We start from the raw sequence: 12,904 nt of genomic DNA on the forward strand, positions 1-12,904 counted from the left end.
TGTGGATGAAATCCTAAAGTGTGGCCACCCCTGAAAGCTACTTTGCAGTACTTTCCTGTGGTGTTCACTGTTGTTTATTATGCTGCACAAGGTGGTTCTAACTTTTGAGTCTGAGGATGAAATCCTAAAGTGTGACCATTTAAATCAAAGCTACTGAGCAGTACTTTCCTGTGGTGTGATCATTCAAATGAAAAATTTAGATCAGTGAGTGATCAGTAATTTCTCATGGTGATGTTTCTTCGTTTCCACCCAGTTATATGGGAAAATAAAATAAAATATAAGATAATAAAATACAGTACATGGATGAGTGACCCAAAATTCTTTGCTCATGACCTGTTTAACAATGAGTGATGGAGGCGGTCACTCAATCTTTTCTTTTCACTTAACGTTCGCTAATGCATCAATTAAAATGTCTTAAACTAGTGCTTATCAAATAACCAGGCTAATACGTTTTATATTTGCCTCTAGTAGTGTGTCATACGAAGCTAGATATTGTTTTTCATTACCGTATCCTGTACTGAGGAAAACAATTCAAACAACATTCTGCTCTGTGACTCTGCGCCAAAACATAAAACGTTTTCCCAAATGATATTCTAAAGCATTCTTTGTCCAAATAAGATTACTTTGGCGCTAAGTGCTTATCGCTTTGTGTTGTTCTCACTTCACTCCTCGAGGCTATGGGACCTTTGTCTGCTAACGAGTTATTATGCAAATACAAACACCTTTATTGTCAAGAAAACTTTGTAGATAAAACGCGGCGAAACTGCGTAAAAAAGTGTCACTTATGCGAGCTTCAATAAGGATTATTTCATTTGACGGAAAATGAGATAATCTCGATGTTTTTCCACAAAATATTTCGCGTGTCAGCAAGCTGAAAAAATAAGTACGATATGATGTGATTGTATAAGAAAATTCACTTCACAGCTGGAGTCCTAAAAGTAAACAATTCTTTCGCGGCTCCTTGCGATGAGCTAGCACGCAAAAGTAAATTTTGCTACGTTCACAAGATTACAAGTTTGCAACACCTGTATCCGTTTCATTATCTACGTTTTGCTACTAAATGAAGCGTGGTTGGACACTTGGTTACTTGACCTGCACTCTGTAGGCGGAAACGCATCAAGAAGATTTCAGTCGCGATAAATTCTGTAAAGTAAGACCTTATCTATCAGAGCCCCGGCGGTCAGTTCATTTAGCCCGAGACCTTTTCGAGCATCGCCGCTCTTATCTGTCAGTGTCTTTGACGAGACGGAATTAGAAGAAGACGTTGTGACTAAAGGGGAATTTTACAGGATATTTTCAGCGTTGTTTCTCTAGCATGGATGATGCAAATTATTTGTGGTCGCCGAGAGAGCGGAAGAATTCCAACCCGTTTCACTTCACCTCTGGACACGAAGCTGCGCCGAAAATCAGCAATGGAACGACGAACATTTTCAGCAACGCTACGTTCACCTTTCAGGAAAAAGAAACGAAAATCGCTCCGTCTCCCAAACCCGGGAGAAGAGCCAGGAAGCTGTCGTTATTTTCGTTCCATTTAAACTCAAAAGAAAGGGAAGAGAAAGGAAGAACTCGCCGAAATTCCCAGCCGTTGTACGCGAACCAGCCCTCACCCACGACTCTTTCAGCATCGCTGCTAGACGCATGTTCGAGCGACAAGGACAGCACTAGCGGATCGTTAAGCAGCTTAGCAAGCTCACCCTCAAGTTCAAGAAAATGTTCGTCAGTAATGGCAGTTGTTGAAAGGGAAAATTTAGCGATTCAAGATATTATTCAAGAGACACTTAAGCTTCAGTTTGAAAGTGTCACCGAGTATAAACGAGAAATCTGCGACCGCCTGGCAAAAAATGTCAGCCAGCTCGTGAAGCGACGAGTGGAAGTGATGAAAGAGGCCATGAGACTTCCTTGCAAAATTGTGTCTGTGGTTTATGTTGGGGCGATCAGAGACCATGGTATTGAAGTCGCCAGCCAAGCGTTATTGGATTCAGACAAGGATAACTTTAGTGTTGCAAGTTACAGGAACGGAAAGGTGTTTGCAGTCGGGGGTATTATGGTGATTCCATTAGAAAAATAGCTCCGTTTGCTAAAGTTTGTACGAGTAGCCTTTGACCGCAACGCTAATCTACGAAAAGATATGGAAATTCGTCCACTGCTTTGATATTGCATTTGAGAAACAACTAAAGCAATACCTCATAGAGGAAAAGCTTAAAATAGCTTTCATTTGAATGGTGACACGTACACTTCTGGTTTATCCAGAGAAACATCCTCAATTGACAGCACGTTATGAACGGTTCGGCACAGGAAAGTGCTTTTCAATAGCTTTTGAAAGTTCATATATTTTAGGGTTTCATACACAGATTCAAAGCTCCAAACCTCTTGTAGAGGACAATAAACGGTTTCACAGAATAGTATCGCTGATCGACCTTCATTTAACTGCTTTGAAACTCAAGAGTTTTACCTACAGACCCAACACATGGAACTCATATCAACGGACATTAGCGGCCATTACATGAAAAAAATTCTAACGTTCTGACTTTGGATGTTTAAGTGTCGACGGCTTGTTTGGTTAGCTAAAAAATCAGATGGACAAAATTGCCTTAATAGTTGTGCGTTAAGATAACAAACGCCTTTATTTTAATATGGATTTTTCTGTTTGAATAGCTTCTGTATCAGACAGAGCTTTGTTTTAATTCTTCACATATGACCAACACATGAGGTTTAACACTAAGTGAAGACAGTAACAAGGTGCTTTAACAAAGTGCTATTTAAAATATAACTCTGAGAAATATTCGAACGCAATGCCGGCCTTAGACATGAAGCGAAGATAAGTAGCAGAGTTTGTTTTTATGCAGTTTTTTTCTCGGTATCAATAAATTTGCTTCCCCCACTGGTTCGCCATGTGATAACTGCATGTCAAGAATGTCACGCCTCATTAGGCGAGCAAACAACCGAGAACTTATGCCACAACTCTCTAAAGAGCAGACCTAAGTCAATTTAAGCTCAAGTATTCCCTTTTTTCTCTCAGAGAAAGTCCAACAATAAGGGAAGGCAAAATATTCGAGTCGCGTGACAGTTAAGGATTCTAAGCTACTTTTCTAGTATCGTATTTTTGTAAGACATAACAGGAAAGCTAAACAAGGCCTTGTCAGAGCGGGGCATGAAACAGCTCATTGATACTCTGTTTTCCGGAGTATATTAACTAAAGTAGGCAGTAAAAGATACAACTTTGAAAGCGATACTCGAATAAAATGAACCCGAAATGTACTAGTCGATAAGAGACCTGCCTAAAAAGTTAAGATAACGCACGACAGTGGTATAAATAATTTCTAACACAGTTCTGGCTGTTAAGTGATACACCAGTAGTTGAACGGCGGTTTCGCTGAAATCCCCCTCAGTCAAAGTGGTTGAGGCACCAGGAAGTCTGTATTTAATAGGACGAGGTTTTTTACCCACCTAATATAAACATCAAAAGAAGGTGATAAAGCTTTAAGAATGTTCGCAATTTTTTCATCTGCAATTCCTGTTACGAGGAGGAATTTTTAAACTGGCTAATTATATCTACGGCTGACTGCTGCGATTGTAATAGCTATCCGAGTGGTTGAGATTTTAGAAATAACTTTGATATAACATAGGTATATGTATACTGGTCCTGATATTGGTGAGATGAGAAAACTGATCATGTAAGCTGGTGAACCCGCTAACATCTTTCTTCAATGGCGTGTAAAATAACATAGAAATCCTAAGACTGGAACCATCTTGGAAAAGATGCCGTGCTAAAGCATGTCCTCAAAAATAATCCCTTGAGGAAAAATTCATTATCTGTCAGCCGGTTATCGCGCTCAAACTTGACCTGTAAATGAGCTACGCGCGGTATAAAGTGGCTTTTAACCACGGCCTGAAAGAATGCGTCACGGTATTTCATTTTAAAGGAGCTATTGTGATTGGAATCTGTTTCTAATTTTTTTGTTGAAAGGTAATCGTAATTAATGAAACATCTAATAGCTTTTAAGAAAGCTTGTCTCTACAGTCGAGTGTCAAACATTTTTAATTTAATCCTAACGGAAGGGGGGTTTCTTCTCGCGCGGGGACTTACGAGTCAGTTATGCATGAAAGGGTGCGGTCCAACTTTGCTAAACATTGCGTGATTTTTGGAGTTGGTTCTAATTGATTCCTACTTTCAAATCGCACTGTAGCAGAAATCTTTTCCGGTGGTTTTAGTTTTTTTCTTCTTCTTCTTGTTTTTTTTTATTTTATTTTTTTTTTTTTTTTAACACTTGCCAGAACAAGAGCCGGAAAAGATGTCTGTCCTCGCAGGCTAGCCATATCGGCGCTCGAAACTACTAGAGATCAACACTATTGCAGACAGAAAATAAAAAGAGCCCGCATGGTCAAATTGCAGCCACATTGTTAAAATGTACACTCCTTGTTAGTCCAGATATATAAATAGTTCCTCCCCATGTGACTTAAGACTTTATTAGTTTACACGTAGTTATGTTATGTTTCAGAAGAATCCGCGAGATATTTAATCTTGAGCCGTTCTTAATTCAAAAGCTGCCGCCGTAACAGCTTAAAAAAATGGGATCGTGGGTTAGCGACCATATTTTCGACAAATTTAAGCCAGGCTAAAAAGAAATTAATTAATTAATTAATTAATTAATTAATTAATTAATTAATTAAGAATAAGGATTGCGGGGGTGAAATTCAGCTTGGAGGATTTCGAGCACGCAGCGGTGCTGACTCCCTCATCCCCCCCCCCCCCCCCTTTGGGGCACGTGAATCTAGCGTTGATATTTCCGTAAACAAAACAGCACGTGAGGTTTTGCATGCCTAAATAGCGTGTTAGTGAGTTTCACGGTTCGATAATCCGCTCTCCAATCTCCAGTCATCCCGAATTTTGGCCTTTTAGCTATGCAACAACATGTTCAGTAATTTCTAGCTTTTCAAGTCGGCCCATTCATGTCTGGGATTAAAATTCTGTCGATAGTTCCCAAGCAAGCTATCGACCAGAACTTTCCCGTCGAAGCTGTTTTTTTCCTTACAGCAAGCGATTCTAACTTTTTGAGATTGGTTGTATAAATGTGTGACTGTTACCAGTTGTTACAATCAGTTATCATTGCACAATTATCAAGTCTGTGAATGTACACGTAATCCGAAAGTGTCAACATAAAACTTCCGAGCAGTGAGTACTTTCCGGTGGGAGTGAGTTTCATGATATGCTTCACATGATGAGCTCTTGACTTGGAGATTGTACTTGAAATCCTGAAGTGTGATGAATGGAACGGCTAACGAGCAGCACTATCCCCGTTCAGGTTTATTTTCCCATACAAGACGGTTCTTATTCTTGAGATTTTTTGTTGAAATCTTAAGCAACCGAGCAGTACTTTTATGAAGTGCTTTTTGTCTGTCAATCTTTGGCAAAGGAAAATTTCAGAAATGCTAAGTATACTGATTTTATCTCAACTTTGACCGAGGCGTGTCTTGCTGCAGTCAACATCCCCATCACACGCCGGGTGGTTAGCTTAAACGACTCGTCAAAATTCTCTGACTTGGTAAATAGTTCCTTGAAGCCAATCACGGAAGGCTGGCGTAAGATTTAGTTTGCGTTAAGCAGGTGCTTGTCGGTCAGTATCAAAATGGGTGCCATCTAGTTTTAGTAGAGAAGTGATTGTTGAGTAAGCTGAACTCTTGTCAGAGTAATAAAGAAGAGCAACTGAAAAAGCTGTTGGATCTTTGTTGAAGTGAACCCAGATAATTCCCCAAAAGTTCCTTCAACAAAGAGAAGTGGTCTCCTCAATACCTTTAGCAATGCTTAGTAATTGTTGTACAGTTGAACCCCCCGTAAGCAACCACCCAGAATACCAAGATTTAGTGGTCGCTTATGGGAGGTGGTCGCTTACGAGAGTCGAACCAGAGGGGGACTCCACCGGGAACGGTTCTGTCATATCTACTTATTCGAAGAGAATTTATCGCATACATTTTCCTAATTCCAGTACGAGCAGTGCTAGGTTGTCACTAAAGGTTCCTCGTAAACTCAGGGGAGTAGCGTCGTGAAAGAGGACATGGAGATCAGACCCATGTGTCAAGTGGTCGCTAAAATATATTAAAAACAATAAATAATGTTGTCACCTCAAAAAGTGGTCGCGGTCGCTTATGAGAGGTGGTCCTCCTTTTACGAGAGGTTCCAACTATAGTGCTTTGAGTCGGAAATATGGTGTTTAGGATTGGTGGTCGCTTACGAGAGGTGGTCGCACATGGAGATTCGACTGTATATTCAAATGCAGCTAAATGCTTTTGAGAATATGAAATAGCAGTGGAAATCGCCGGCCCCCCTCTTACGAACACCTCGTTATTACAACCCCTTATTTTGTGCCCCGAACGAATTCAAATTCCAGTCATTTCCTTAGTTTTGCAAACCTCCTTACAGTCCGACCACCCTGTTATTATGACCGTATTTTCACGGTTCAAAGGTGGTCATATTGACGGGGTTCCGCTAAAATCATTCATGTGAACTGTGGATCTGAAAAAAGAAAGACCCTCTCAGTGCAGTAAGCGACTCAAGCGATTGCGGCAAAGAACCTGAAAAAGTTCAGGCTCTGAGTGAATGGGATTCGAACCCTTTACTGGGGTCTTTACCTTTGTAATAATGCACCAATCAATTCGAAACCTCCGACCCCCTTCCCTCCTCCCTCCCTTCCTAGTCAACCCCTTGGGCATTTGAACTTTAGAAAATTGGATTGGGCAAATTTCCGCCGCACCTCGCGGGGCCAAAAAACCGTTCAAATTCCCTACCTTATCGTCGAATTTAACGATCGAATGCCCCTAGTATACAAGATTTGGATTGTTGCAAAGTGGTTCATTTACAGTCAATCAAATTTCCTATACATATATCTTAAAAAAAAAAAAAAAAAAACCCAGCAAAGTCAGTTTGTGGAGACCCTTTTTAGTGAACCAATTTACTCACAAAAGCGACCCTGAACTCGTCCATGGACCAGGAACCACGTGTATTCCAACGTTTATATAATGCAACTGTTTTACAAAGTAACTTTAATTTTCTGCTCAGTATTATCAACAATTGTCAATAAAGGTTTTCAATATAACATGCCTGCCCTCTGGATTTCTAGGCTTACATAGGAATTCAATAATCTCGAGAGGGGGAAGGGAGGGGGTGGACCTTTCCCCTGGGTCAGATCACTTACTCATGATTTATACTGATTTCATAGTTAATAAAAGGCAATGGTTGCGAAGCCTGACATACTTCATGCACAAATTACAAGAGATTTTGAAATGTGTCGGAGGAAACGTTCAAAAGTGTCTGCATAAAATGTCATCAGAGCAGATCATTACCTGTATTATTAGTTAAAATGTGTTGTTAATTAGTTGTCAATACTTACTGTAATTTCATTTATTCAAGGAGTCTCGTTATTGGAACTTATCGTCCTATGAGTTATCTCCTGTCAGAGGTTTCTTTATGTTGTTTTTTCTCCTCTGGCGAAGCTTAATATATATATTTAGCCAAGCCTAAAAGCGGAGCTCCACAATAGAAGTCTGCTTATTGTATGAACGTAATAACCTTATGAGTTCCTCATCAATTCTGCAGCTATATAGTACATTTTTAATGCATATGCAGCTAACTGCTCATCAACAATAACAATGTAAAACAGAGGGCAAAATTACTGAATGCTGATTTGTTGTAACAGAGGGCAGTTTTTCGTAATTTTCCTTTCACCGAGGGCAAAATTACTTACTCCTGATTGGTCGAGCGGCGAAAATACTCGCTCCTGATTGGCTGAGCACGACAGTTTTACATTTTGTTGGTTTCTGCATTTTGTGTCCAAAAAAAAAACCAAGTTCTTTGAAGTTCTTTCGAAGTTCGACTCTATTAGCCGGGTTCTTTGTACCAAAAATACATGGAAATCAAGTGCTGCAGCTAGGAGGGAAATTCCTAAAGGTTAATTTTGGTAAACAGCAAAAGATTATTTGTGTCAAAAACTAAAGACTTGGATCGGATTGATTTTATTTTGTTCGGTTGAGAAACTGAAATCAGTCATGGCGTCCAAGTGCTTTCAACGAACGATAACCGAGCATGAAAGTGTCCTTTTGATGGGAGGAAGGAGCAGGAAGAAATTACTCCGCAAGTTCCTTCTTTGGATCCATCGTTTGCTATTTTAGTATCGCTCTATGTTCGTGTGATTTCCAAGCGGTAGGAAGCTTCACAGCGCAGGTGAACAATTAATTGATGCCTAACATTTGATTTATCGTTGTTAGTTTGCTCCTGGATTAAACTTGTATTCTCTCTTAATTACATGTGTTTAATGGGAACTGTTCTCGTCGGTTTTGTTTGTTTTGTACCCTACGAAAAAATTAAATAATTTGTTCATTGGTTTGCTTGCGCCTTCGATGAGTGTTTTACTGACTGTTTTACGAAGTTCCTTGATAGTTTTAGCAACATTTTGCCCTCTGTGTTATTAAAGCGGAATTTAAATGGCTCAAAATGATATTTTCTGTTTTTATTATTGTTTTTAGTTTTTAAGATGATCGAGGCAAAACGGTTTGTGAACAGCCAACGCGCACTACCGGCACTGTCACTGCCTAGTAAATTTTGCTTATCAAGAAGGCCGTACGCTATAAACCTCAGAGAAAATGGATACACTAACCAAAAAACACACTTCAAATATATCTTTGAGTAATAAATGAAAAAAGCACTGTTATAATTCATAGCAATAAGTACAGAAATAAACTAAACAACGATCTTTGAAAAATTCACAAAAAACAGGCGAATGCATGAATGTTTTGCGTAAACTTTGTTTTGATGAAAATGAAATCACACTTTAATTTTACATTCGCTTTTAACGTTCTTTGAAAAGACTTTCAGTGAAAATTACTCACACATCTTCATCTTTGCGGTTATATCCTACTGTTTTAAGTATTTTTGTTTGTTCTCTGTCAAGATTGTCAGAAATATATGCGAGAAAAATTTGTCAGTAGTTTATGCCAACGATACAATGTTGGGAGACGTTTTTTTGACTGACTATTTTAGCTCAGAATCAATTTTTTTTAAATGAAGCAAAATGGAATGAGATTAGAAAATAAAACTCCAAGGGAAATAACGAACATGCACCGGAAAATGAGCTCAAAAGGCTGCTCTGAGGTTAAACAAGTTGCAGTGTCAACACTACAAGAAAAAAATATCTTGCAAAAACAGCAAAGTTTTGTCAACAAAATCACATCAATATACTCGCCTGTTTGGAGAATAACCAGTCCTTTTATTCGATTGCTGATTTTTTCGTTCGTTTACAACGTTGAGTTTCACTTCAAGAGAAAATCCATCGAATCTTAATTTCATTTCATCGCGCCGGATTAGACACTGATTAGAGTAAAATAATTTATCTTCAAGATTCGGCCGCTGTTTATGAAGTGCCGCCTCTAAAAGCTGCTAAAAGAATCGATTTGTTTCTCCCGCCGCGATCCGCCTTGCTCTTTCTCCCGCTGTTTGACGGCAAAATTGGACGAGATCAGAAAATAAAACTCCAAGGAAAATAATTAAGGACGGTGCCTACTATTGTTTCTGCGCATACGTTCTGCGCATCTCGAGATACTCGGGTTTCCTATGGGTGGTGCCTACTAATACAGGGATAGTTTTGCGCGGTTTAAAACTATACGGAGAAAGCAGAACTTAGCAAGAGCTTTTGGTATCTCAAAGGAAAATTAGGGGTAGCCATGCATTTTTCAGAGATAATTAAACTTCAATTTAGGAAAAAAATCCCATACATTGCTTTATATTTTGGCGCTTTTTAGAGATATTATTGATTAATTATCTCTGAAAAATGCGTGGTTACCCCCAATTTTCTTTTTGGATTCCAATAGGCCTTGCTAAGATCTGTTTTTCTCGCATGGTGATAAGCCGCAAAAAAATACTTCGGTATTAGTAGGCACCGTCCTTAACATGGACCGAAAAAATGAGCTCAAAATACTGTTCTGAAGTTAGCAGTATTAGCTTAAGCTTAAGTTAAACGGCGTGTCAAAACTGCAAGAAAACAATATCTTGCAAACCAGCAAACTAGCAAAGTTTTGTCAACAAAATTGCATGAATGTACTCGCCTCTTCTGAGAATAACCAGTCCCTTTATTCCATTGCTAATTTTTCCGTTCGTTTTACAACGTTAAGTGAGCGAAACGTTTCACTTCAAGAGGAAAAATCCAACGTTTCGTGGCACCGGATCGGAGTAAAATGATTTCACTTCCAGATTCTGTTGATGTGCCAGTCGATTTGTTTCTCCCGCCGCTAGTTGCCTTGCTCTTTCTCCTGCTGTTGGTCACATATAAAAATTGACTTTGTATCTTGTCGTCTTCAAAATTAATTTTTTTGTTTTGTTTTTTTCTCAAACGCAGTTGGCGATGCAACTTCCCGCCAAACAAACGCGGCCGGCAGCGCAGTTGGCCATACATTTTCCCGCCGAAAAACAACCTGGGTTACAGCACATACGCTCATTTATGTAAGCCAATGTGAAATGAGACACTCAAACCCTGTGCCGCAACACAAGGTTTTTTCGGCACCCTTTCCTGTTCTTTCTCTCTTTGTTCGTCACTCATGTTTCGCCTGTTTGCTACCGCTCTCAATCGCTCTCTTTGACGTGGAACTTCGCTTCTTCGTCGCCTGTTTTCTCGATCTCTTTCTATCTCCCTTTCTTTGCTTTACATGTTTGTAGACTTATTCATAAATTGAGTTTGTGTTTTGTCGTACACGTCGTCTTCAAAAAAATTTGTTTTTTCTCAAACGCAGTAGGCGATGCAATTTCCTGCCAAACAAACCCGGCCGGCAGCGCAGTTGGCCATGCATTTTCCCGCCGAAAAAAACCTGATTTGCAGCACAAGGTTTGAGTGTCTCATTTCACATTGCTTACATGGAGGAGCGTACGTACGTACGTTTTACGGTCGGTCGGACGGAAGTGACGTCATAACCAAACCAAAATTTCTCAAACTGATGGGTTTACCAAAATCTCTTAGCTATGGGGCTCCGCTCGCGCGCGCCTTGCGGCGCGCGCGGGAGCTCCGCTATAAATAAATAAATAAATAAATAAATGAATAAATAAATAAATAAATAAATAAATAAATAAATAAATGAACTGACCAATCAAAGCGTATTCATCTGAAGCGGTGATCATGAACGTTACAACAAAGGATTGTACACGGTCACGGCCCTTCCAACATAAATTGCAACACCATTATTGTTATGGCAAGGTTTCATAACTAATCCCTCAATAAACTAAGTATGTTCTAAACGAACTGGCTACGTCATTCATCTTCAGCACAAGATGAATTTTGATACAAACTTTCTTAATGATCATGCACATGTGCGTACGTATTCTTAGTGCATACTAATAAATTTTTCTAGTGTTTTGAGAACTACCCCCACATGAGGAAGTCGACGAAACTTTTTTATAGCCTTGGCAGTGATACAGTTCAACTCCAGCTGTGTTCCTCTCTTGGAAAGAATCCTGCGGGCCTCATCAGTTTTAGCTGCGTCCAGGGCTGTTTTGCCGTCATAATTGACAAAATCATGATGCGCTCCTTCATCTAACAAAACTTCCAAAATGTTAGTCAAAAGATAGCACTTGTTGTCTGACCGCGGTTGAACATTCACTTCCCCATCAAGCGCATGCTCAATTTCTAGCGATGTGGGTGGGAATGAGCCTGCAGTCATATGAAGCGGAGTGTCCCCATTATTGTCGACACCATTCACGCTGAAGCCTGCATTTAAAAGGAGCTTCACTGTCTTGTTGCATGGAAATTTAAACTTACCAAACCGACAAATGATCAATTTGCTTAATATATACGATCTCAGTTCTTCTGTTGGGCATATGCAACACATCCATATTCGAATCCATGTTTTCCGCTTTTGTGAGGGATAACAGACAAGAACGCTAAACGACGAACCCTCGTGATTACCAGTTGTTTATTCCGAACACTCCTGTAACACTTTTTAACAGAACGAAAGAGGTTCGCTAGGGAAAAAGAAAACGAGAAAACTTATGAACATATAATAGAAATAACGTAAACCGGGAACGAATAAAAAAGTACAAGCAGATCTCATCTTCTTCTGTTGGGCATATGCAACACATCCATATTCGAATCCAACCACTATGCAGGGTGTTTACCCCAGGGGAGGGGAGGTACACCCCTAAAACGGCCATATAGGTATGTCCGTTGCCACTTTTTGGTAGGGTAGAGATTTTTTTTGACCTGGAATTGGGTGTGGTTTGCACGAGTAAAATAGGGTTGGAAGGGCTACACAACTCCTAGTTATTGTTTTCCGCTTTTGTGAGGGATAACAGACAAGAACGCTAAACGACGAACCCTCGTGATTACCAGTTGTTTATTCCGAACACTCCTGTAACACTTTTTAACAGAACGAAAGAGGTTCGCTAGGGAAAAAGAAAACGAGAAAACTTACGAACATATAATAGAAATAACGTAAACCGGGAACGAATAAAAAAGTACAAGCAGAAATAAGTCTTACCGAATGTTTGTACTGGCAAGCGGGAAACACGTTCACAACTTGAACCGAAAATTACAGCATCAAACTGAAATGACTGTGAAAACTAACGACTAAATTTCCTGCGCTTGCATATATATATATATATATATATATATATTTGTACTAATTAGTCCCTAAGGGACGCAAAATAACGAAAAGCTCTACACACAAGTGAAAACACGGATGCAAAACAAACAAAGTTGTAGAGGAATGTCACGCAGTAAATAACAGTCCGCAACATTCCGGCCCCAAATAAACGAGTTCAGAAGAACAGTTTATTTAACTCTAAGATTCATGCGGACAGGACAGTATTCTCCAAGAAGCACAGCTTAGTGAGTGGTCTGGTCAGAAAACCGGTTCTGGTCTTAATCTTCGC

At 39.6% G+C, this 12,904-nt stretch overlaps 1 protein-coding gene across 1 annotated transcript; it reads left to right on the forward strand.

Moving 5' to 3' along the window:
* The first annotated feature begins 983 nt into the window (after window positions 1–983).
* LOC146454231 (uncharacterized) lies at window positions 984–3,256 on the forward strand. The gene has a single exon (XM_085095693.1). The coding sequence runs from the start codon at window positions 1,316–1,318 to the stop codon at window positions 2,066–2,068; it is 753 nt and encodes a 250-aa protein (XP_084951819.1). The 5' UTR covers window positions 984–1,315; the 3' UTR covers window positions 2,069–3,256.
* The last annotated feature ends 9,648 nt before the right edge of the window (window positions 3,257–12,904 follow it).

The sequence above is a fragment of the Pavona decussata genome, unplaced genomic scaffold, assembly GCF_977016875.1.
Source record: "Pavona decussata unplaced genomic scaffold, jaPavDecu1.1 SCAFFOLD_307, whole genome shotgun sequence".
NCBI classification, from domain to species: domain Eukaryota; kingdom Metazoa; phylum Cnidaria; class Anthozoa; order Scleractinia; family Agariciidae; genus Pavona; species Pavona decussata.